At 46.8% G+C, this 22,057-nt stretch overlaps 1 protein-coding gene and 1 long non-coding RNA gene across 5 annotated transcripts in view; one reads left to right on the forward strand and one right to left on the reverse strand.

The window, feature by feature from the left end:
* Positions 1–612: 612 nt before the first annotated feature.
* LOC144178878 (3-hydroxyisobutyrate dehydrogenase, mitochondrial) lies at positions 613–9,347 on the reverse strand. The gene is made up of 6 exons (XM_077707027.1): positions 9,189–9,347; positions 8,304–8,565; positions 6,413–6,534; positions 3,634–3,844; positions 1,988–2,144; positions 613–966 (listed from the first exon to the last, which is right to left on the reverse strand). Exons 1-6 carry the CDS (start codon positions 9,274–9,276, stop codon positions 808–810), a joined length of 999 nt encoding a protein of 332 aa, XP_077563153.1. The 5' UTR covers positions 9,277–9,347; the 3' UTR covers positions 613–807.
* Positions 9,348–13,862: 4,515 nt separating this feature from the next.
* LOC144178881 (uncharacterized) overlaps positions 13,863–22,057 on the forward strand; it is a 559,382-nt gene continuing 551,187 nt past the window's right edge. For 2 of the 4 annotated variants that reach the window (XR_013324079.1, XR_013324078.1), the window contains exon 1: positions 13,876–14,524. This is a non-coding gene — a long non-coding RNA (uncharacterized LOC144178881). Of the gene's footprint in view, positions 14,525–22,057 lie in introns of all 4 variants that reach the window. The other 2 variants (XR_013324081.1, XR_013324080.1) reach the window with 2 other exon arrangements.

The following is a 22,057-nucleotide window of genomic DNA, read 5'->3' on the forward strand; positions in this document are numbered from 1 at the left end:
GTGTCTAACAGTTCTTATGTGTGGTCCTAAACGTGTTGGTGTACCATGTACACCAAGTACAACATACTGCGACTTTTCCGGAACAGCATAAACCCGTGCAGATTTAGTAAGCATGGATGGCATCAAGTCCCTTTTGTAGTGCCCCCCGGTTATTCTGTATTTCAACAAAAGGTACCTAATATCCTCTCCATAGACAGCATGTTGTGGTCTGCAAATAAAAGCAGTTGCTCAGGAAACTTCATCATGACAAAGTTGAAAGCATTGGAGATTGCACCGACTCCTGCGGTGTGCCTACTTTTATTCGGCATGGGGAAAAGGGCAACCTTTTGCACCCAGGATTCCGAGAGTACGATCAGCTGAAGAGTTTCAACATAGTTTAACAGTCATTCCCCTCTTGAGATCTCGAGGAGTCTGGGGTGGGGTTTTTTGGGCAGAGTTATTAAAGGCCTTTGGATGTCTACACCGACTTTTACGTGCACTCGTGCCTAACTTTTGGTCGCATATACATTGTTGTCGAAATCTGGTTGCAACGTTCTGTGCTCACATGATAAAAAGTGTGAGCAGGGCCGAACCTGTTTTGCAGGGCCTTCCACAGAGGCTTTCCACACAGGATTAAGTAACAAAACATTTATTCGGACAGCACAGAGCATTCAGGAATGTAAGACGACGTAATGTGGAAGACCAGTTGGCGATGCTGGCGAGTTTTTCCAAGAAAACAAAACAAAAAAGAAAAAGGTGTTGTTCAGTCCACAGGTGCCATTGTGTGTAAAGCAGCCAAAGTCAAGGTTGAACAGTCGCGAGAACCGTTCACTTGATTGTTTTTCCCTGTATGAGCTGGTATATCACTGAGAAGTCCTTGTGCCCAAGACCATGGCTCAAGACAAGTCTGTAGATCTGGTGGGCCAGTGATCCAAGCGGTGTGGGTGAGCCCGTCTGGGTGGCAGCATTTTGAGCCAAGCCGAGATCCTGAAAGTGCATAAAAACGATTTACAGTGCCAGCCTTAAGGTCTGGGAATGCTGAATTTAAATTTAATTTTAACTGTTTAAAGATGTAACTTTAATCAATTCAGCCAATCATCAATCAATCAATTATACGGCAACACAAGAACAACTTCACCTGACGCAAAATTTTTCAGCACTTTTCTTGGTTGCCTCTCAAAAATGCTCAGAGTAGCACACATCCAAAGAGGAATGGCCTAGGATTAATAATATTTCTAATCGTTACATTACAATCAACCAATCATTAGTGGAAAAATCAATTGATCAATCAATTTATCAATTTCAATTGGCCAACATGCTTGATCAATCAATTTATCATTTTCAATCAGCCAACATGCTGGTGGTGAAATTTGTGTAATGGAGAAAATATAGATTGGCAAAAAAGAATGCCCATACCATTTTGGAATGCACACCAAAAAATTAAAGCCATTCCAGTGGGAGCTGTCGGAAGCGCAGAGAAGTGATTCACTATAATGAGCTGTAGCGCCGTTATCCGCTCACTGCTATTACCCAAAGAAATTCAAATTTCCCGCCCCCGTAGTGCTCGCGTGCCCCCTGCCTGAAACTGCGCCAGCGGGAGTTCTGTTCTTTTTGTGCTTGCTTTTCCTCCCGCATGTGCCCGCGTTGCACTGCCACTTTTTCTCACCATCGCAAAAACCCACCCCAACGAGCATTCCGAACTAAACGAACGCGGGTGCTGCCGGTTAGTTACATATATTTTGCGTCAAATGTACCTGTAGCTTTTTTTTTTCCCCCCGCTAAACAACGGGGAGATGTATGACAAGCGCCAGCGTTTCACGAGTTCCGAACGGTTACGACTATTTAAACCGCTTGGTTTTTGAAGCCTCTACGGGACGCCCTATGACGGAACACTGGGCTCTACTTGGGTGCATTATGTCGGATTCTGGCAGTTGTTTGACATCGACCATTATAGCGAGCTACGACGACAAAGCGAGCCCCCAAAGTGGCCTGCACTTAAAATGCTCACCTTTGTCATGAGTGCGGATCCAAAGCCACCCTCGTAGTCATTGCTGGATGGAACGTTGGGCATTACTCCGGGCACGGGGCTGTACACCTCACTGGGCCATGTCTTCCCAGAGCTCACGTTGAGGATCTGGTTGAGCACCTTTGCGTCTATCCCAAGCCTGGGAAGGTCACGGAAGTGGCAGTCCCCCGTTACCCCAAAAAAAGGCAACTCGAAAGTAGCTGGCCAACATCATCAGCACCAGCCTGCTTGTGATAAGAACTTGGAGCTCTTGGATGTTACAAATCAGCACCAGCCTGCTTGTGATAAGAACTTGGAGCTCTTGGATGTTTCACACTTCAGATGACTGCTTCACAGAGCAGGCACATCTATCAGCTATCAAGCAGCTATCAGTTGCGGTATCAGAGTAGCAATGTTGGCATTTAAGCTAAAAGTTCAACTAACAGCGTGTGATCGACAAGGCTTTTTTTTGTCTGTTGGCTATCATTAAGAAAAAAGAATACAACGGTATGCTGGTAGGTGAGAAAAATGGGGAAAGCCTACCTTTAAACCAATGTTTTTTTACATGACACCTTGTCACTCTTACCTTGCTTTAAAACATTCTATATTTAAAAAAGAACAACTCATCAAGAACCAATGTGAATCCACCCCTGCCCTAGATGACAACAGAGCACAGCATGAAATGTACCTACGGTAACTCTTTGACTTGGAAGAGGCTGGGTAACATCTTATGCACAGAGCAGTGTATAAGGATTCTCTCGAATAATGATGTGCAGTGGTGCTGTGTATGTGATAGCTACATCTCCCTTTCAGTGCCTAATATAAAGCACTGTCCCTACCGCAAGTTTTAGTTCAATGGCACAACACATCCTTACCAGCTGCTTTCAGCATGCCTACACTGTGCCCCTGTGCATGGTCCAGTTAAAAACAAAAACAGCTGTTCCAGTGACTCTGTGCGTCTTTCTGTATTTAAGCATTATCCAGTTGGCAAGCCAATTCTCCAACAAAACACGCACCACACAAAAACAGCACCCAGCAATGCGTGCTGGCATTTTATGCACCTCTATTCACACACTGGCACTTTCTATGACAACGTGATGGTCAATTCAATAAAAAATTGATTGCTTGATTGTAGGGTTTAACGCGCCGACGCAACGCAGGCAATGAGGCGCACCGTAGTGGAGGGCTCCAGATTAATTTTGACCACCTGGGGATCTTTAACGTGCGCCGAAATCTCAAACACACGGGCGTTTTTGCTTTTCGCCTCCATCAGAAAAGCGGCCGGCGCGGCCGGGAATCGAACCCGCAACCTCGTGCTCAGCAGCGCAACGCCTTAGCCACTGAGTCACCGCGGCGGGTAATTCAATAAAAAAGCTATCTCTGGCAACGCTGTTGATTTCATGCACATAACAAGACTTTCCAATGCCCAAATGTGTCAAACATCCTCACTTGTGTATTTTACACCATGCTGCAGGTACTTTCAAAGCTAACCTCGGCCCTCTCCAAAAGAACAAATGGCATGCAGATGTGATAACAGGCATCAAGAGAAGTAACCTGATGTCAGTCCACACGGAGCCACATTTGAGTCTCTGCCGAGAGACCGCGTTCCGCGTTATTAATGCTCGCAGCGACCAAGGAGGGGGTCTCACTTCTGTCCCAGTATCATGGTTTCCGAGGTGCCGATCATGGAAATGGCCAGCATCATGTTGTTGCAGATCTTGGCCGCCTGCCCGCAGCCGATTGCCCCGCAGTGGATGACGTTCTTGCCCATGCAGAGCAGGATCTCTCGCACGGCACTCACTTCGGACTCCTTGCCTCCGACCATGAACGTCAGAGTCCCAGCCGCTGCCGCGTTCACTCCTGCAACCAACAGGCAAAACACGTAGCATAACTATGCTTCAAAGCGATGGCACAAAAGGGATGACATGTATGTCAGCATAGCGCATCAGTAGTGTCGGAACTATTTTTTCTCTGGGAAGCAAAAAACATTCTAACACAATTATCACCATCATCATAACCATTATTAGTAGTGGTATAATTATTATTATTATTATTATTATTGATTATTATGCTTGAGGACTTATGATGAAGACGCTTTCACATAACTAGAAGAAATACTGTAGCGAACCGATTTTTTGGACCTGGAGGGGAACGAAAAATAGTCAGAAAAAAAGAGCAGTCTGAAAAATCCGTGAGTCATTACTCCTATGGGACAATTGGTGGTTACCTCGGGAAAGTCTGAAATATCCAGCAAGTCCGAATTTTCTCAGTCCGAAAAAATGGATGGCTACTGTAATCGCAATCAACATCAATGAAAAATCATATCAAACCCAATCAAATCTGCATTGAAAATCACAGATGCTGGAGAGCACAATAAAGAAGTTGGTTTCTTGACAGCGACTGAGCCCTCTCCACGAGGCATCATTAGCGTGCACAGTTCTATAAATTTGTACTTATTGATGCAAAAAAGGAGTGCACACTTTACAAATGTATGAAAACGGGGGGGGGGGGGGGGGGGGGGGGAAGAAAGTTGCAAGAATAGTACACATTTCCAGCGCAGACATGCCTCTTAACCATGAACCTACATACCATGCCTGCAAATGCAGAAAATGGCAAGCACAACAAGTACTCACAAAGTAAAACAGCGAAATACGGCAAGTAAAAATAAAGTTTTACTGTGTGTTCAAATCGATGACGGGTGGGGTCAGTGCGATGAATTTGAAAGGTTCCAGTTTATGGGGAAATCGGTATTCTAGCATGTGTCATATATTACCGTAAACTTCCAAGAGAATGCCCTCCCTTGAAACATCGACCACCCACATCACCCACCCCCTAAAATCAGACTAGGCTGGAAAGCTCCCTCTGCAAAAACGTCCTGTGGCTGACAACACCGCCTATGTCTTGATTTTGACAAAAGAGACCCAAGCTGTTTGGCTTGACTGGCAAGAGGAGGGGGAAGGGGTCGTGGATCGGAAGAATAGAAGAGCCGGGAGATACCGTCTTGGCATTGTTTAAGCAGTGCAGCATTTCTGACAAGCCTTGACAGTTCTGAAGACAGCGAGTTCAACCAGCACCTGGCCTCTGCGAGCACAGAATCGGCGAGGGGTCTCAAAACTGAGGACAGCATGGTGGGCGAAGCGATGCAGCTCGTGTTAGACTCTGACAGTGACGCATTGTTCAATGCCTTTAGTGACGATGAATGAACAAAATAACCGTGAATCATATCATCTATTCATGCGTCGATGCTTTTTGCACCTGACCCGAAAGTTCACCCATCTCATATATTTACTTGATATCTACGTAGGTTTGGTTGGCGGTGCGGCAGGCGCGTAGCCAGGAATTTTTTTGGTGGGGGGTGGGGGGCGCGGTTGACCAAAAGATGGGACGTGCAAGGCAAGGCTTCTGCGCGTTGTTTTCAAACGAAGCTTGAAATAACTGACTTCGACATGCGATTTGTGTATGCTGAACGCTAACAGTAAAGCCCAACTTAAGGAGCTTAGATGATGATGATGATGATGATGATGATAATGACGATGACCTAAATTCCCGTTTGCCGGTCTATGGGTATGCCACGAGTGATTCGTTCGTCAAGAGTAGGCGGTTATGCGGGCACGTGCTCGTGAGCGTGATCAAGAGTGTGCTCGTGATTGGCACGCGTTCCCCGAAGTTCGTCAGGCAAAAGTGGAGGCCAACACTGGGTGTTTACTATGAAGATTCGCATGTTTTAGATTTTCCTTTGGGAAAGGGACTACTAAGTTTTCCTATCAGCTATGAAGTACAGTCGAGCACGATTTGAAGGTTATCGCGCCAGCATCGAGCGGCCACGCATGCCACCGTCCTACGGGTCCATTTTGGAACCATGAAAATCCAGATTTCGCACTCTTCTCCTTGTTGGCTGTTCCATGTTACAACAATGGCCCGCACGACTGACTTGCCACCCTTTGGGTTTCAAGCTTTACATTCTTGCCTTTTATTTACGCCAACGATAACGAAACTGACATGGAAGATTTGCTAAAGCGGGTGTTCTGTCTGCTTCATTTGAAAGAGTAGCTTCCCGCGATAACCTTCGAATCACAATGGACTGTACGTGCGGCACAGACTCCAATGCCAGCCCTGGACATTTTTGAGAACATCAGCTTAGTTGCTTGCATATGAGAGGAAAGCCAGGGAAATGGCTTTGTATAATGACTAAACCTTCATCTTGGGCTAGTTGGATGCACATTATTCACACAAAAAACAGCGCAGAGACGAGGATGGAAGAAGTGGCAAACTAGAGCGCTGCTCTAGTTTGTCACTAGACAAACTAGTTTGTCACTTCTTCCGCCCTTGTCTCTGTGCTGTTTTGTGTGAATTTTGTATAATGACATCTTGAAAAAAAATTCCGTCCAGATTTCTTTGCGAAGTCATCAACTGAAGTAATCAGCTCACCTCCTGATACGGGGGCGTCGATAAACAATGCCCCTTTTGATTCAGCCAGCTTTGCCATCTCTTGAGAAACAGATGGATCGATGGTACTGCTGTCTATCAGCAGAGAACCAGTTTTTGCAGCCCTAGAAATGGAGCAGAGCCAAAAAAAGGATGGAAAGGAAGCTTACAAAAAAGTGCTCTTTGCAATCATAAATGCCAAAGTTATGAGTGAATACTTTCTAGGACTACCAGCATCAATGTGAAACATTACACGAGAGAACAGCGCAGAAGAAGAATGCAAGACAAACGCTAGAGTTCTCTGTTCTTCCATCTTGTTCCTTCTTGCACTAAGTAAGGTAATAATGTTTCCCAAGCACGACCAACTAACCACATTGATGTTCGGACAATACCACCATTAAGCACAACTAAAGATGGCAGCAATTTTAAGGTTGTTTGCTTCTGAAAACTGGGCGACTAAACAAAAATAATTCTCAGTAAATAGACTATCATCCTGCAAACATAAAAAAACATGAAGTTTCACTCTCTGCCTTAGGTTCCACTCAATGAGAGGCTATAGCAATGGGTATAAGCTCTTCATGGGCGTCCGGAAGGGGGGGCAAGGGGGGGCAACTGCCCCCCCTTGGAAATTCGGATATTTTTATGCACTACAAAAAAGCTGCACAGCTTGGTTGGCCCATAATTAAAATAACTTTGCCCTGAAGGACGGAAGAGAGGAGAGAACGACACCGACGTTCTCTTTTTTGTCCCGTCCTTTAGCGCAAAGTTTTCAAAATTATGTACGTGAACCAACTAGCGCAACAATCCACGCTACTGAAATGATTAGCTCACTCAGGTCCTGCGTATCTGTATGGAACGCCTTTCAGGACTGCGGTCAACATTGCACTTAAGACACTGACTAACATTGCCGATCATGTGACGGCAGTAAAACAGACTGCCTGTGCTGGCTATTGAAGATAGCGAACAATTCTGAAAGGTTTGGCTTTTTTTTTTGTTTTTTTTTTCTAATCTCTAGATTTATGCAGTCCGCAAGAACTTCAGTTTTCGGACAAAGTTGCAGCTACATCTAGCAAAAAATCTTCACCGCTACACCTAGTAGGGAGAGTGTAATTGCGAAATGTCGGCATCACCCAAGCCCCGAAGCAAAACCGATAAATCAGCCCCTCAAAACGCTTGTACGCCTGTAGTGCATTGAAAAATCAGGGAGGCGAGTAGTATCGTGAGCCATTTCAAGACACTTCATCACACATGTCATCTCGCAATTTGCCCAGAAAAACCTGAGGCGTCTGCAGCTGCTATTCAAGGAACATTGACGGAATGCAGTTCTGTGTATGCGAATGTATTGTACTGTGTGATGGTGATCAGTTGGCGTGAGTCGAGAACCCTCACGCAGTGAGACTGGTCACTCTTTACAAAGTGACAGTAACTTTTCGCATTTTCTTTATTAACTGTATTTCTTTGTTCAGTAATAAAATCCAATGTATATCCTCCAAGTCTGTTTCTAATTCGCTGTTTGTACTTTTTGTAACCACAAATAGCGCCCTTTTGGTGCTATCCAACCGTACCCCCCCCCCCCCCCCCCCGCTATGGATGCCCCCCCTTGCAAAAAGTTCTGCGGACGCCCTTGAAGCTCTTTACATTTTCGTCACAGTCACAAAGGTAACATGCTCTCCATTTGCCAGCCGCTGTAACGTTCCCCTGCTTGTTATAAAGTTTAAAACAGACTCGCAGAAAACTTCCTGTTCTTTTGCCCTTTCATAAGTACAGATGGTGCCTTGTTTTTGACGACACTCTATGAAATGCAGCGTTTCTGTTCACAAGCATCCCCTAAGCAAGCAATCGCGATACCAAAAAGCCAGCCACTTTTTAGAGGCTCGTCATCGATGATACTCACGAGAAGATACCCTTCTTGCCAGTGTAGACTTCCCGGACGTGAGGGCTTGATGGAAGCATGGTGATGATACGGTCGCACTGCTCGGCCACCTCTGCTGGACTCTGAGCCGAAATGGCGCCTTGACTGGCTATAGCCTCCATGGCCTCGGGGTAGACGTCGTACACAACTAACCGGTGCCCCTTCGACAGAAGGTTTTTCGCCATATTTTTCCCCATGTTGCCGAGACCAACGAAGCCTAGAGGAACCTGCGAAACTCCCCGATCTGAAATAATAATAAAAAAAGTGGGCAGAGCAGTGAGATAATGCTTTGTGAAGGCAGATTTAACACTGTTCGGTTTGCCAAAATCGACGCGCAAAGTAAGCTGCAAGAGCTGCAAACATACTGCCGACCCGGGTGTCCGAAAATAATTTACAGATCTGAGCGGGGTAGAAAAGCCATTTTTTCGATTATTTTACAAATATCAGGCTGGTTAGTTATTGCTATTAATTAGTTCACCGCGCTACGACGAACGCGTTATACAACTGCACGGCAAAATGACATAAGACGTAGAAAAAGCAGTTCGTTTACCGTGCGTGCCCAGGTTATGCGAAACCTGCAGCACGAAGAATTCGAAAGTCGTTGTTCATATTATGGCCCACCCGGGTTGCAGTGCTGCCTCCATTCGAAACAAAACCGCACACGAGCAAGATCTGACTGATTACGTTGCAAAATAGTCTAGACGTTGCCAATATTTTGTCGTAAAGGAAACTAAGATTGCCTCAGCATATGTGGCACACGCAGAAGCCGACTTGGTGGAAGCCGAAGCTGAGCGATAGTCCGCACGCTAAGGTACGCTTCACACGAATCACAAATACAAACATTCTATAACACGTTCCTTAACTCACTTGATATGAAGACAGACGAGTTGTAAAGGCAATGGCTCAGTAGTTTTGGATACAAGCGACCGCATAGTGCCATCATGGACGGCGCCATTTTGGGAGAAGGAAGAACCACAGAAGAAACTGCAACCGGAAGAGCGACGTCCGACGTCGAAACAGGCAAGTGATCAACTGGGCGCGCGGTGCGCGCGGTTCGTTGGTACGTGAGATGGGGAAACTGTTTGGATGTAGCGGCCCGCTGCAGTAACCAACGCTTTTAGACTGTAATAACGTTGGCCGTGGCTCTATGTGCGATGGCTCTATGAGTGACGGCGCCTCTCCACATGGCCTTTTATTTAGTTATGACATTTCAGGCGTGCGCGTACAGTACAGAGCACAGGAGCACAGGTAGCACAGGGCACAGACAACTCAACGATCTACTGCTTTTGCTTGTTTGACCTTTTCTAGTTTTCTCCGACGACACTGCCGACTTGTGCTGCATAATATCCTCACTTAAAGCTAATCATCTTTTCTCGCATGTTATTCGTTCAGCAACTTATGCGCTCTATCTGTCGCCATTATTTCATTCTTTTAGGGGCGAAGCTTAGGAGCTGGGGCTGTTGGCGTCTCCTGTCGTCGTCGTCGTCGTTCGTCTCATGTAGTCACGGCACTAATTAATTGGTAATTCTGGTTTTAATCATAACGAAGTTTCATTTTACGGCCTCTGTCTTTCCGGGAATAAATTAGTGTTTTGAGGTCCTCATGAAATTAAAGACCTGTCCAATCCCCCCTTGTGGGTACATGCGAAAACTTTGAGGACATCATCATCGTCATCAAAACACCGGGACACTCGTTTACGCCTCGTGCTGGAGCGCTTCGTAGCGCGTGCTAACAAAACACCGAGACACTCGTTTACGCCTCGTGCTAGAGAGCTTCGTGCTTCAAAGACACGAAGGGCTCCAGCCAGCCCGAGCTCAACACATGGGGGCCACAGGACATCGCCCAGGCCGCCCTGCGGATATTCATCGGTGTGCGCACGGCCCCGTTTACAAGAAACTGTTGCACTTCATTTCCGAAACTGAACTGTATAGTGTTCTTCAGTTCATACCCACATCATGTTTTTTTTTTTTTTCGTTCCTTTCTTTCTGTGCGATACCTGTAGCCCATCTTGTGCATAGTCTCTTCATGTTCCTTTGCCTTGTGGCAAAACGGCGCAATAGAAATAAAGAAGAAACGGTGTACGATAGAAAATGTTCAACGTATGGTTCAATCAATATATCCAAACATAACTTACTTTGAGTTAATCAGCTTTTCTATCTTAAACTTGCTGTACATATTCGAAAAGAAACTACATTTGGATTTCGTGCCTTTTATATATGGTGTAAGCACCCAGTATGATTTAAGGCATATCAGTTTCGGCACAGCAGCCATTAGGAGAGAGAGAGAGAGAGAAACTTTAATCACAGTTGAAGTGAGCATATTTGTGGTCGGGGTCTTCAGTCCAAGACTCCGTTGGTACGACCGGCTGTCTTCGCCCTTTCCGCTAGCAAAAGCTGCGTTTCAGGAGAAGAGCTGGCCAGCGTACTCTCCCACTGCTCGCGTGAGGGGTTGGGGATGGGGGGAAGGTCTGGGTTCAGTTGACATTCCCAGACAATGTGGTACAGCGTGCCTGGTGCTTGGCAGTGAGTACATAGGGGGTCGTAAAGAGTGGGGTGGATGGCGTGTAGTCGTGTTGGGTGGGGGTAGGTATTAGTCTGTAGTTGTCTCAGGATGACTTCCTGTTCTTTCGTGGCCTGATCGGTGACTGGGGGATAGAGTTGTCTCGCTAGTCGATAATGTTGAGTGATGTCGGCGTATGTGAGGAGCGGTTGCCAGGTTCGCTCCGACTCTTCTTGCGGTGCCCGGTGGGCGAGTTCTCGGGCCAGGACGTGTGCCGTCTGATTGCCGCGAAGAGCAGAGTGGGCCGGGGTCCAAATGATTGTGACCTGCTTCTGCGGTGGCCGTTGAAGCAGAACCCGAAGCGCTTGTCTTGAAACCCTACCTGCTTGGTATGCTCGGCAGGCGGCTTGGCTATCCGTAATAATTACGCTGGCCTTTGTCTGGGAGAGGGCAAGGGCGATAGCCGTCTCTTCAGCCTGCTGGGTGTTCGACGACCGAAGCGTCAGACTGGAAAGGAGGTCGGTTGTGGAGGCAACGGCCGCGGATCTTACCCCGTACCTCGCGTATTCCGCCGCGTCTGTATATACGACGTAGTCTTGTCCTCCGTACTGTTTTTCTAGCGCAGTTGCTCTTGCTAGGCGTCTATTACCCAGGGAATACGGGCACTTGACACAATGCCTGATTTTTGAACACTCATCCTGCTATTATTGATTTAATTAAAATTGCCGTTCGCATTACAGATATAAAAATAACGCTGCGATGTACTTGTTCTCAGTCGTCGTCGAATTATAAAAAGTAGACCACGCATCGTCTTTTTAGTTAAGAATATATGGTTCGCTTATTTGCTGTTGTAATTTTTTCCCCTCTGTTTGCACAAATGTGTATCTGTGCGGCGCAATCTAAATATTTACGGTTGAGTCCAGAGCTTTACAGCCGAAAATTGGCCATCTGTTGTTGTCTCCTTAGCGCGTACTTATTAATTGACTGCTACCTTGTTCTTGTTGCGCTTCGATTAGTGCCGCTCCTATTACTTTCCTTTTCGAGTGCAATGCTACTTTCATTGCTTCCCGTTCCGGTGAAATGTCTTTGGGGGGCCAGGGCCCCGGTCAAGCACCTTTTCTCCCTTAGCCCTTTCATCCCAGGTAATAATTTATGCTTGATCAAAATTTTGAAATAAAACGAAGTGCTGCGGTCGCGGCAAGAATGCGCACGTAGTAGCACAATACTTCTCGTAGGGGCTTCCTTAACCTTTTTCTGCTGCAACATTGCCTTTTATGGTATATCCTCCGCGCTGACCGTTTTGCAACAGAGGTACGGCCACAATGCTAGCTGGGTTACCAGGTGTAAAAGAGTATAGCTTGGCGGTGATAGTGTGGGACGGTACTAAATGGCATGGGGAAGATGCTGGAGCGTTACAACCTTTCCGGAAGCACTGAAATGAACTGCGTTAAAGGAGGAGGAGGAGGAGGAGGACTAACCTTTATTGAGGGGAGCCTTAGGTGCTGATGTCAGGGCACCCGCTTGATGGGGGTTTGCTCCGTAGATCGTCAGGCTCACTCATGAGCGCACTCCCACACTGTGCACCCACTTACCACTCAAGAGTGAGCCCCTCACTCACCACTCGTGAGTGGTGAGTGGCGCTCGTGAGGGGTACCGGCTGACACTGGTTACGGCTCATTGTTATCACTGAACCTCACAATCTATACTTTGTAAAAAAAAAAAAAAAAAAACGTTGCTACTCAGCGGAATGTTTAAAAGACTGTTTAGTGGAGATCTTGGAGAGAAGTAAATAAAATAAGCAGGATCGAGGAACGATCCTTAAAAAAATATTTACTGGGCAAATTGTTTTAAAATATGCGCAATAATAATTATGCGTAAAATAACCATAAAAAACACAGACACACTGCATAGAAAAAACAAAGGTTCTTGGGATCTTGAAGGAAAATAAATAAACAAAACGGGATCGACGAACCATTCTTAATACATAATGAAAAAAATTGGGTCAATTATTATTATACAGAATAAAAAAATAATGGGAACATCTACAAAACAGTAATTGATTAAAACTGTGCACATTTTTCTTCTTTTTTTTTAAATCAATAATTAGCACGCCAGTATCTCTCTTTGTATCGAAGTCGCCCTGCAGTGCAACGTCCGGGTACCTAACAGTCGGTGTGCTGATATGTCCGCGCACCGAAAGTCCATGACAAAGTAACCCAATAAAAAGGAATGGAATATTCCTTACGTTCCGTGGATGTTAAATAACGTTGCAATTACTTTGCTTCATCAACAATTCGTTATCATAATTTTTATTTGAGTAATCTGTGGCAGTGAAATCATTTTTACTGCGAAGTAGTGTATCGCTCACTCGTATGCATTTCTTCGTGTCGTGGTCCACCTGCAGGATTGTTCAGGAGAATACACTTTACGGAAAAACCAAATTTCGGCTCATGTTGACACATGGACGTTCTAGTTTTCTGCCACCATAAGGAAACGGCCGCAGCAGCGGGGATCAAATCGGCACCCTTGGGATCAGCATCACAACGCTTAGCCAGTGAGCTATAGCCACTGAACCTAATTGATACGGTTCAGTTACAATTATTCGTCAGCCACAGACGCTGCCCAGGGCTGCTTTGCTATTGGTAACCATCATGCCTGAGGGCAGTGATGCCGTTTTTTTTTTCTCGTAAACCCCTTCCTTCTATCTCTCTCCCCACTGTACGGCAAACGCCCTCCTTGCTCCAATAAAAAACTCGACTCAATCAATCAATCAATCAATCAATCAATCAATCAATCAATCAATCAATCAATCAATCAATCAATCAATCAATCAATCAATCAATCCGTCGTCCTCTTCACTTCATTCGGGGTTTTCCTGAACGCGGGCCAAAAACCACCCATTAGTTCTTCGTCCCGGCAGAGTCCTTCCCGGCGAGAAGATGGTTGCCGTGGACGGTGATTGTAATGACTTGCAATGCTTTTAAGATACAAGCGCTCACGAGGCGTACGGCCTGCGACGACGGCGGTGGTACCACGACGCGGTGAAATTGCGTTATCTGCCCGACGCCGGTGCAAGTGCGCTGCCCGCCGCGCAAAAACGCCTCGTCACGTCTGTCTAGACAGCCTGTCTCCTTCGCTCGCAGAACATGTTTCAGCTGCAGCGCCTCTGGGGCTCACAGCTGAAATCCAAGTTCCCGGCCTTTTATTTCGAGCAGTTGCTTGTGAGGAAGTGTCGTGTAAAGTGTTAGCCATACCTTCATCGATGGGTGTGCGAGTTGCGCGGATATGTGCAGTAGTGACAGAGACGTGGTTCAGGCTGTTTTCTGCGGACTAAACTGTGACTGTGACTGTGTGTCGGTGGCGCTGCGCAGTTTCCGTCGGCATTCTCTGCCCTCTGAACTGCGGTGAAAAAAACGTTTTCCGCTGTGTGAAGCCTTCAGAAGGGTTAGGTTTACTGGTTAGGTTTACCATTTACAAATCAGATGTTGGTGGGCAAGTTGGCCACAGCAAAACATTTCCGCGTCGGGGGTTGCAGTGAGAGTAAGGTCTGAGTGGTGATTGAGAAGATCGAGGAGACAACACAGAGGACATTTTCTGTGACTTGGGCGTTGAGTAATGAGGATGATGATACGAGGAGTTTCCTGAGCAAGTTTTGTGACACCGGTTGGCTCGAAGGATGGATCAGCACGGAACCAAGGTTACCGGTAAGCTTGCTTCTTAATCCATAATTTTCCCTTGAATGGAAACAGTGCGTAATCCGCTGTTGGGGAATTAATAATAGCCACAACGGCAAACGGGTTAGGGAAGTAGCAAATATTTTCTGACTGCACTTTGTGTCTCTTGTTGCACTTCGTGTTCCGGGGCTGCGTTTGTGAATTACCCTAACAATCATCAGCAAATAGCAGTATCAGCACTTCGTAAGATTTAGTCCTCTTTTTTTGTTTTTGTTTTGCTATGCAAAACCGGTTACCACTGTCAAAAATGGCTCTCACAGATTGTCCCAGAAGCTTATATATACCTTGTGACTGCTAGCCATAACTCCGGTAACGCCAGGACATGGCGAAGTTGGGCTTTGAGGGCAACGTCACTGCGGCAAGTGAAAAGCTTCCTGAGCGGCACGCAGACGTTCCAGTCACCCGATAGCTTTTCGTGCCTTCGTTTGAAGGCTGCTCGTTTCTTAGCAGCACCGCTTCGCGAACGCGAACGCCTATGCACAAGGGCTTTTAAAGACAATTGCCCTTCTTGAGAAACCTAAACCCGGAAATTTTGCTGTCTGTCTGTGCGAATGAGTGCTAAGGTGAGGCCGAGTAATGAGTGTGAGCAAGTGCGAGTGGTGAGGGCGAGAGGTGAGCGTGAGGAAGTACTTGAGGAAAAATAGATTTTGGGGGGAGTAAAAGTGAGTGGTGTCCAGTTTTGGGAAGGTATGGTTTCCTCTATAGAGGGAACCAGTGCAAGGAATACACCCCATAGCCCGGGGTATACCTTGGCCTGCGCTGTCCTCCCGGGCGTTTCCCACCAGGCTGCTCTGGGAGGAGAGGTCACGGGGTCAGCTGTGCCACCCATTGCTCGTATGTGGGTCTGGGATTAAGAGTAAGGCATGGGGTTTGTTGACACCCCCATGCCAGATGGCATATAGTGCCATAACTGTAAATTTCAGTAACCTTGAACACCGTATACGGTTCGAAAATGCCGGCACTTTGTTGCAACCAGCAGTGATGCCTTCTTGCAGGTTACCCAGTTATATAAATAAAAACAAGTTTATTTATTTATTTATTTATTTATTTATTTATTTATTTATTTATTTATTTATTTATTTATTTATTTATTTATTTATTTATTTGTTTATTTATTTATTTATTTTCCTACTTCTGTTACTTCTTTATTTACTATGATAACAAAAAAAGGGTTTCGCCTTTGGAAGAGTCGGCGACCATTTTGGACGGGATGACCAACTTGGACTGGTGTGAGGTTATCCAGAACAAAACACGAGACAAGAAAATTCTTTTTTTATTATTTATTTTCAAAATGAGCAGATAAGTGCGGTCGTCGTTATTGACGTTCAACAAAGAGGAACCACGAAATGCGCCCGTAGTGTAAAGTTTGAGCGCGAACGGTTTGCTCAGGGGAAATTTTCGAAGGACGTAACGCCTTGTATATAATTGGTATTCGATCATTTTGGAAAGGGAACGCGGTGATAATTGGCACGTATGGCACGGTGATAATTGGCACAGAGAATATGTCGACACGAAGACAGGGATTTGAGCAAGGATCTTTGTATTACGAGTCTGAATATTTCACGAGCTACCGTAGTGAACTCGGTGGTTTTGTCTACCGGAAGCGAGTGCGTTGCATGCCATTGAAGCTGCGTTGCGCAAGCTGTCATAATTCGTAGCGCAACACGTCGCAACGTTGAGCTGTTTTTAGTCACACCTTCAATTGATACAGCAGATATCTGTGGCAAAGCAATGCCAGCGATCTTTGCATCAAATTTCGACGATTTCGAAGTGAAATTCCTGTGGCTCCCGTCCCAAGTGGGCAACAGATCGGTTGCAGCTCATAGGATGGTGAGAGGGTCACGCAACTACCAACGGCTACGGAAACAGACGGTACGCCATCACATATACAGGCTCTGCAGCGTCTACTGCATGAACATGTCGCAACGAAAGGCCTGAAGCGTGCCTGCTCCACGGTGCAAGAATGGCCTCAGTGCGCACACCGGCTTGGTTTCTCAAGGTCTGCCTTGCCTAACATCCTTTTCGCCCTTGTACCCCTCGTGGGGGGCGCCTGGTAACACAAGCCAATCTGTTATAAATTGCTCGGATTGCAACCGGTAGTGGATGAGCAGTTTTACATGATTTTAAGAGCAGTGCCTCGTTGCAACACCACTGACTCTATAGTCATCAGTTGCAACATATACGCGAAGAAATGTGCCGCATGTCTTGCTGGAGTTTTTATGAACAAAAAAAAAATTCCCCCGCATTTCCCCGAGGGGGAGAATGTGAAAGTGCGAATGCACGGTTGTCGGCCCGCTTGCGGCGCTTGCGCTCGGCCCCCGCAGCCCACCGCCTCGCCGCCTTCTCTTCCATCTCTTCCATCGGGTTTGTAGTATCACGTGTACACCACGCAGTTATCAAGCCGCTATAACGCCGCTGAGTCGCCAACGCACGCCGCTGACGACGTAGTTTGAATGCGTTAAAGATATAAGGCGCGTCACTAACACTGATATCACCGTCGCGTCCGTGGCTTGGTCGGTAGAGCGTCGCGCTGCGGCCGCAGAGTCCTCGGATCGAAACCTGGCGCCGGATGCTGTTTCTTTTTTAAATATAGAGGAGCACTGCGGACGCCGCCGCCGCCGCCGCCGGCGGTGGATGGTTTGGGGTCGCTTATAAAGTGCATTCGCACTTAAAAGTCAGTGATAAGGGGTGACTTTCCGCGTTCTTTATACGGTACGGTGTCGGTCAGGCGGATCAATTGCCGGTACTCTCACGCAAGGCCCCACCCCAGCAAACAACACTTACTATAACTTAACAACGTGTGGGTTCAAGCTAGTTTGTACTCCATATATAAGATTTTCAATCGCCAAATATTTAGACAGGGGATGAAAAGGACGAAGAGAAGCGCATGTCTCTGCCCTTTTCGTCCCCTGCCTAATATTTGGCGCTTGAAAATCTTATAACTTACTATATACTTAACCGCACCAGATTGTCTATGTCTTCGGCAGCGAAAACTACATGCATGTGTTGCGGCTGGTCGTTCGTTTCGCAATACACACGTGACCGCGAGGTTTGTAATGCACTTTGCAGTCCACTTACCTGGATGCAACGGTATATGCTCTTTTTTTTTCCTCCTCTTCTTCAAGTTCTCCCGCGCGACCGGTATGGTCGTGCTCAATCACAGCGGCCGGGGCCTTTGTACCGCTGTCCCTAATGATGACCGATTCTGGCGATCCAGCTCCGCTGTCAGCACCCGAACAGATCACCGCGGCGCGGATCTGCTCGTCGTCCTTATTCGTCTTGCACGGTCAACACCGGGGCCCTCGGACAGACGAACGGCGGCGATCGAGGCGTCGAGCCGTGTTGCGTGAGGCTTGTTGCAGTGAAGGAGCGAACGCGGAATGGCGCCGCCATCTCTTGCCGCTCTCCGGATAGCCTCCTGAGGGCATTCGCTCAGCTCCGGAACAGCGCGGACACATGATCAATTTAGCATGCCCCATTGTGCGTGTACAGGCTCGTTCGATTGTGTAACGCGCGTGCCACCTTTCATTCTGCGAATCATTTCAATGACACGGGGAAAGCTTACATCGGTTTGGCTGCTACTGCGGAATCGCTTGCATTGAAATGGCGAACAGGTTGCTCTTGGCGGTCTCCCGTTTTCGTGTTGCGAAAGGACACTCTAAAAAGTTTCCCCGGGGCATGCGGGTGAAGAGTCGAATGGGCCTGTCCGCAATAAAAGTCCTCAATCGGTTAAGTGTGTTTCAGGCCCACATGCAGGGTTGTCGAAACACTTATCGTCTTCATTAAGATTGAGCCTGGCAACAATGCCGAAAAGATAACCAGCCGCATTTGGCTTCACAAGCGCCATTAGGCGACGCACAACCAAACTGTAAGCAAGTCGACAGTTAAGCACAGACTTTCTCAACAATCAATGGAGGATGCGGCGCCGGTCGAAGACTATATAGCTACGTAAAATCTCTGAAAGCGATTTGATGGGATTCGTACGAGCTAAAAGACAACCAGGCTCTTAATTGCTCTTGAACGAAACATGAAGGCGAAATACGTTCCGTTTGTTCAAGAGTTTTCCATGTCCAAATTGATGCCAATTTTAACATTAGCTTCAAATAACTACCCGAAAATAATGAGAGCAGATTAATGCACCCACCTGCCGCGGTGGATTAGTGGCTGAGGCGTTGCGCTGCTAAGCCCGAGGTCGTGGTTCGGTCCCGGCCACGGTGGCTGCTTTTCTGATGGAGGCGAAAAGCGAAAACGTCCGTGTGTCGAGGTTTGGGCGCACTTTAAAGATCCCCGGGTGGTCAAAATCAATCCGAAGCCCTCCACTACGGCGCGCCTCATCGCCTGAGTAACTTCGGCGCGTTAAGCCCCACAATCAAATGAATGCATCCACCGCTTTCTCGCTGTGACGGGGAATACTTTTCGCGACTGGCTGCCGCAAACAGGAGCCATTGGCAGTAAACGTTGTACAACTGTTTTACCAAACCGCTTTAATGCAAATATGCGTGCTGTATACTTGAAGTGTGGTAGCGCGTCATTCGTGGGGTTACAAGAACGTCGAGCCTATATACCTGCAAAGCAACATCAAACTCATTGTACGTGGAGGTAGGTGTACCGGTTGTCGACGTTATCTAAGTCGAAAGGTTACAGACGCCTTCACTCGGTCCACCTGCAGTCAGCTGCAGCAAAGAGCCACAGTGATACCGGAAATGCACACTCGAAGCGCCATGCAGCATGAATTTTGCTTTCTTTTCAGCTAAATTACTTTTGTTTTGCTCAATTGGTGCCGTTGGCCATTTTCGGAGTCGACACCGGGCGGCAGCTTTTCTGCAAAAGTTCCATTCAATTTTTTGCATTAAAACGCCAGAACAAAGCTCTAAACCTGCTAGAGAAGGGATCGAAAGACCACAATCAATAATTTTGGTGATAGAAATTAAATTTCTATCGGCTCAGTAGAAATTAAATTTTCTAGCCCGATGATGAATCATTTAAAGACTGTTTTTTACCATTGCATGGTTCTTCCCGCTTTTAGTGACGTTTCATTGTGAGAGATTTTTGGTTCGGTCGTTGACGTTCTTCCCTGTCCATCAAAGTGACTTCTTTATCTTCACAGCTGACTACCGATAGTCATAAATATAGCCAATCATGAATATGACTTACCGACAGGTTTACTATAGTTGTCTATCGATAGTGCGTCATCGGTAGTTTTTGTATCAATAGATTTATTCTTATTTGACAGCTGATAGTATCGATAACATTTCGGATAGTTTTGCAACCCTATCTGCTACACGCGAGGTCACGGCTTCGATTGTGGTCAGGTCACGAAGGTTGTATATTAAATGCGGAAGGCCTCACTTTTCGGCGTGTAAAACGTGAATTTCATTTTTAGACCACTGAGTAGCTCTGTATTATTCCCGCCAAGCCGGTTTTTTCAAAGTTAAAAAAAAAAAAGAAAAAGTTGCGAGGCTTGCACTAAGTCGCGCAAGGCTTGAACCATAGCGGAGCTGCAGGATTTGTTCCTACGTGAGCACTGAAGGACACGTCACCACGCATTTCTACAAGTTTGAAATTGTTCATTTACATGTTCCGTCGTCGCTTTGTACTGTGCTAGTATAAGTCATCGTCATACGCATCGATATCGTCGTGTTGCTCATGCCAAGCATTACACGCGCTGTAGCGCTTGACGACAGCTGGGGCGCAGCGGCGGCGCGTACGTGAACGACGCGTGCGCGGCGTTCTACGACTCGCGTCGAGGTTCCGTGGAGCAAGTGTTGCGCCAGCTATGGCGTTGTTGGTTGGTAGGGAACGTGAGGTGCTCCTGAAGTTTTTGGCAGTTCTTTTTTTTTATTTGCTAAAACCACTGCGCGTGCCGGGGACGCTGGGCGGTCGCCGCGAGGCACGCGCTGACGAGCGCTCGTCATTTTCGTGGTATTTTTAACGCGCTATGCGTTACTTACGCGCCACTTAAGCTTGTAGCTGGCCGTAATGAGTGGCCGTAATGAGCTGAGCGTAACGAGTAACGCGTAACGCGTTAAAAATACCACGAAAATGCCGAGCGCTCGTTAGCGCGTGCCTCGCGGTGACCGCCCAGCGTCCCCGGCACGCGCAGTGGTTTTACCAAATAAAAAAATGAGAACTGCCAAAAACTTTATCGCATACGTGTGCAATATACCGCACACGTGTTTTCAGACGCTTGAACTGGACACCAGAGGAATTTTTGTGCTATCGGAAGGCACCTTTCCCTTCGATTCCTTTCAATGTCTTTCAATCTCTTTCAATGTTATACAGTTGAACCTCGTTATAACGAACACTGATATAGCGAATTATCGGCTATAGCACACTCAATACAAATTTTGGTTGGTCACGCTTTATTTCAAGGGCACTTATTCTTCTATAACGAAAGCGAAACTACGAGAGCCGCGCGCAGTATCGGATATAACGGAGAAACATTCGAACAGTAGGCTGAGAAGTTACTTGGAATAACTCCCGGCGTCCGAAACTGCAGAGTAGAGAAGGCGTCTTTGTTCATGGACACTGTAGAAAACTTCGTCCTGCGCAGTGCTTTGAATAGCCATTAGACAAACATTACATCATTTCCTCGAAAAAATAGGAACTGAGGCCTGTTTTGTGAAATGAACTTTGTTCTGTTTGAATTTTCAGTTTCATGTTCTGGTTTATTTAGCTTGAAATGCCACAAGGAGGAAGATAAGGGTTATTTTTATAGTAGTTCCGAAGATTAAAATAATGCGTTTTTGTATCAAGGTTTTTTGCGGGAGCCAGATTGCCGATTGGTTTGAACCGATTTTTGGCTCTACTGTTACGACGAATATCGGATATAACGAACCAAATTACTGTCCCGATACTACTTCGTTATAACGAGGTTTGACTGCGGTATATTATAACAGGAACGTTTCTCGTCTTACCAACGAACTTTTCTGATTTTTTTTAAATTTTGAACAACCCTGCGCATTTATGTCAGGCTAAAAGTATATAAACAGGTCGAGCCACTGACACCGGATACTGCCTATGCTGTGGCTATAGCGTAGGCAGTATCGAGCGGACGTCAGCCCCTGTCTCGACGTCGGACTTAAGTTTGGAAATCTCACTTCAATCATTGAACGTTCATGTTTTGGTCACCGAAGACCGCTTGCCAAGAAGACAAGATAACCATGACGTGGAGGCATGTATAGTTAGCTCTCTAACTGCGCTCGACATCGGACAAGCGCCAGACGCAATCTCGGAAATGTCTTCGCCGTGTTTGCACAGTATACGGTGGCAGCGTGCGATCACACAGAGTTGGAGCGTATGAGTCTGCGCCGAAGCGATGCTCGGCAGCCTAAATAGCAGCGTGTGTCCAAGCGCTGTCAAGATTGAAAAATGACATGGCTGGGTCGTTTGTCCTGCCGCGAGCTGTCATGGACGCCCCCACCACTTGCGATATGTCGTCTCCCGAGTGTGTGTCTGCGCACGGAGCTGGCGCACGGGTTTGGGGCAAGACGCTATCTGAAA

Source organism: Haemaphysalis longicornis, unplaced genomic scaffold (assembly GCF_048455015.1).
Source record: "Haemaphysalis longicornis isolate Haplotype H1 unplaced genomic scaffold, Haemaphysalis longicornis Haplotype H1 scaffold_4, whole genome shotgun sequence".
In the NCBI taxonomy this organism is placed as follows: domain Eukaryota; kingdom Metazoa; phylum Arthropoda; class Arachnida; order Ixodida; family Ixodidae; genus Haemaphysalis; species Haemaphysalis longicornis.